The 4,062-nt window shown below is 49.3% G+C and overlaps 1 protein-coding gene across 1 annotated transcript; it reads left to right on the top strand.

The window, feature by feature from the left end:
• The first annotated feature begins 434 nt into the window (after positions 1-434).
• On the top strand, positions 435-4,062 carry LOC121595492. The gene is made up of 7 exons (XM_041919521.1): positions 435-1,194; positions 2,073-2,166; positions 2,259-2,362; positions 2,757-2,855; positions 2,935-3,169; positions 3,264-3,384; positions 3,476-4,062. The coding sequence occupies exons 1-7, from the start codon at positions 1,108-1,110 to the stop codon at positions 3,885-3,887; spliced, it is 1,152 nt and encodes a 383-aa protein (XP_041775455.1). The 5' UTR covers positions 435-1,107; the 3' UTR covers positions 3,888-4,062.

Raw genomic sequence — 4,062 nt, 5'->3', positions numbered from 1 at the left:
TCAAACCGAGAGAACACTACTTATAGCAAGAAGAGAACACGTCAGCCCTCCCACTCCTCCCACATTACCCTCAATCGCAACCCTCCCTTCCTCCTTATGATCTAAAGTGTTTTGCGACAGGTGACTAATTTTGCCACAAAACACCCCTTCCCTTCTCCCCCCAACCTCCTCGAATACTACACCGTTGCGCTCCAGTCATTGGGAGATGGAGCCCGGCGAGAAGAACGCAGAGTTCTTGTGTTTCTGTTTCTACTTGTGCTCAAGGAACTGTGGCTTTAAGAACAAAAACAAAAATAAAGAAGAAGGGAAGGAAGGCAACGGAGACGACGGGCGCTTCTTTCGCAGAGCTAATCGTGTACCGTCGTCGTCGTCGTGGTCGTCGTCGTGCCCTGTTAGACCACCACCATCACCACGCGGTTGGTCGTGGTTGGTGTTAAAATGATGGATGATGGGGATGGGACGACGGTCGAGACGTACTAAAACGGTGTGTAAATGTGTGTGCCGGTTTGTGTGTGTTTAGCGATAGGGCTGTCGATGGTGGAGCTCACGGAGCCCGAAGACGAGCGGGAGCGAGAGGGAGCGGTGTTTCGTTGGAGGGTTTTGCGGGTGGCACTAGCCAAAGCACCAGCGGCCCGCGACACGCGCAGGTGGGCAATCGCAACGGGTACGGCACCTCGCGCAGTCGGTTGGTGTAGAATTATTTATAAACAGGACGGAAGCATAACTAGACCACCAGTTACCGTTCGGTGAGAGTCGCAAGCGGGTTCACCGAAATCCGAAAAATTCTAACGTTGCCTTCTCTAACGACATCGCGCTGGAAGCATAATCAGTCGCCTTGCTCCAGTCATCCCCCCCAGATCGTTGCTTGAAAACACGGCCACGCGGCGCCAGTTCGTCTTGTCGGTTGGGCTGTCTCGGGACAGTGAGCGTGTGTGTGTGTGTTGTGCGTCTTATCGCGTACCGTGGTGAAGTGCGTTTTTAATTTCCAAAAACCCATACTGAACAGTGTGAGCCCAACAAGCAACACCAACGGACGGACGGTTATTTTTCGCAGCCCCAATCAATACACACCGAAGTGGTGCATCAAGCAATCAGCCTGCACTTGCGATGGTAGCGCCAGCCGATCTAGAGCGCCGGGATGCCATCCCGGTGCTATATACGCGTGGCACCCACTACTCGGTCGGGTTTGATGTGGTAAGTTGATGTTGGGTTTAGCTTGAACTGGTATCTGGTACCCATGGTGACCGTTTGGAGACACTTACGATATGATTTTTGCGGCCAAGTGATGTTGCAACTAGTGGTTAGCAAGGAATGTCTCGGAGGGGTTGGCTGCACAGAGAGCTTTTAGGATGCAAAATAAGACGCACACAAGCTTTATCAGCATTTAGACAGTACAAGATGTTGCAAGTGATGCGTGTAAACTTCAGTTATCATCAGTTTTTTTAACGAGGCATATCCATCTGTGTGGTTGAATTGCAATATAGAATACATTCCAAGCCTTAAGTCGTCAAGATATTGCAAGATATTGCAAGTGATATGTACCTTTGCCAATCTAAGTTGACTTTTTTTTAAATAAAAAGGTAATTGTCTGGTTGAATTAACAAATAGGATCCAGATAGGAGATATTGCAAATAATCTAGTGTAATAACCTAAGTTATCATATACATATACATTTATTAAGAAGCTCTACATCTCTGATAGGTCCTTCTGTTTTGGCAAAAAAGAACGCTCCCAACTGCTTGAGTACTTCAAGAGATCACGAGGTATTGTAGTACCTTCGAAGACTTCAGTTATTATTGGTTTTTTTTTCTGATCTCAATACGCCTCGAATCGAAAAAATGAACTCAACTCAATGTTGAGAGGAGTCGATTGCAAACATAGATTTACCCTGATTATCTGTTGCAAATGCTGATGTAAAGAAGCTCTACCTATCTAATCGATCTTTCTGGGTGAATTACATTCAAAGCCCGCGTTTGTTGTGTTTCTAGACACTTTGAGCCAAATTGCTAAACTTCTGAAGAGACTGTTCCGCAGGCAGTAAGGATCTGATGGTTCTTCTTTCTCCAAAACAGGGCCGCACCTTTGCATCCATCATTCACAGCTTTCTGGAGAAGTCGGTAACGCTGAACGAAACCTATCTTCCGCTGTTTAATACCGAAAATGGTCGTAAGTATTCTGAGTGCTGAGAAGTTGGAAGATAAGACAATTCAGGTGGCGCACTCATTATGCTGAAAAGTAAAACCTATCTCTCTTATCAGGTAAAATCTACGTTGACACGTACGAAAGCGTCAATAAATCATTCCCACAGTACATCCGCGAGCTGCAGGGTATTGCGGACGGGGCCAAGGTGGAGTTCCATAAGGTAATCATAGGGCAGGAAGTTGCTACCGCACCAGAGGGCAAGAATATGAGAACATCGTGCTATTCTGGGCCCAGTAATTGTTACTAGAAACGCAATTCGCTTGGGTTATGTAAATCAACGACGACTGCAGGACCGCCAAAAGATCAGAAACAAACCCCGTACGGCAACGGCTAATCACATTAGTCGCTTAGTCGCCATAAATGGTGCAACTAATCCTGTTAGCCTGGGCGTAAGCCTATTTGCAGGAGTTCCAGGAGTTACATACGAGACTGCGAGTCGTACAGCGTCAAACCTTGCCGCATGTTCTTATTAGCTTATCTCTCCCTGTCCCTCTCTCCTTCCGTTAAACCATAAGAGTAATAATCGCCTTCCCGTTACCCGTTACATGTTACAGCTGTTCTTGCTGCATATAGACGATGTCATAACTGGTGGCCAGGATGGTAACAACCAACCGATCGGTTGCTCGACCATTTGTGTCAACGAACCCGACTGCGTACGTACCTCCTCCCGTAGCTGCAACCTCTTCAATCTACAGTGAGTTTTATTTTTCCCTGCTGCGTCTTCTTCTGCAGGTTGTGCTGGGCCACACGGAGGACGCACTGTCCGAGGTGCTGAATCACTTCTATTTCGTGTCGGCCCACATCATCTCGGAGTCGCCGGAAGGCAAGCACAAGGTGGTGGAGGAACGGTTCACCTCGCTCTGCTATGCCGGTCACCTGCCTGGCTACACGATGAACGCCAACCATCACGGGCTGGTCTTTTCGATCAACACGCTCAGCGCTAAAACGCTGGTCGGCGGCAAAACACGTAAGTTCCGGTGTCCGGTGTCGGTTCCGGTGGCGCATTTGTCCTACCCAATTCTGTTATCGCCTTTTCCTGTTTTTTTTTTTTGGTTTAAAAGCGCGCCACTTCATTACGCGAGCCCTGCTGGCGGCGGAAAACTTCGTGCAGGCGCAAGAGATACTGCGAGACCACGGCGTCGGTGCGGCTGATGGGTGCTCCATCAACATGACGTTCCTTAGGTAAGTAGTTTATTGCAAATCGTTACTATTGAAGCCGACATTTGGGTACATTACATTCCCCCACTAATTTACTCCCATCCGCCCCCCACAGACAGGAGGGCGACCGGTTGTTCCACAACGCGGAGATGGGTCCCGCCACCAACGGGGATGAGTCGCAGCTGAACATCTTGACCGCCAGCCCGGGCGAGCACATCATCCACGTGAACAGCTACCAGCGGTTGCCGGTGCCGGAGGTATCCGGCCTGATCATTGAGTCGAGCATCGAGCGGATGAAGACGTTCGCCAAGTACGCGCCGCCGAAGACGGTCGCGGACGTGGTGCGGATGCTGAGCGACGTCACCGCGTCCGAGCACAAGGTGTTCCGGGACCACGGCAAGAACCAGAAGGTGAAAACGATCTGCGTCGGCATTATTGATTGCATCAAGCGCACGTGGACGCTATACGCGGAGAATCCCGCGTACGTGCCGCCGCTGGTCGTGCTGCCGCTGGTGCTGAAGGATTAGATGGATTCGTACCCAGGAGCATTGTCGCTCCAGAAGTTTCAAACACTTACACACACTTACATGCGCGCCTTTAATTGATTTGATGGCATTATTTATGGTCCCTCCCCAACGTGTCAGGGTAAGATTAAACCAATAAATGTCTTTTGAGAACTTAATTTTCCTGTTACGTGCTTGA

This window comes from Anopheles merus, chromosome X (genome assembly GCF_017562075.2).
Source record: "Anopheles merus strain MAF chromosome X, AmerM5.1, whole genome shotgun sequence".
NCBI classification, from domain to species: domain Eukaryota; kingdom Metazoa; phylum Arthropoda; class Insecta; order Diptera; family Culicidae; genus Anopheles; species Anopheles merus.
The sequence above is the reverse complement of the archived record's forward strand: the minus strand, read 5'-3'. Positions and strand labels throughout refer to the sequence as shown.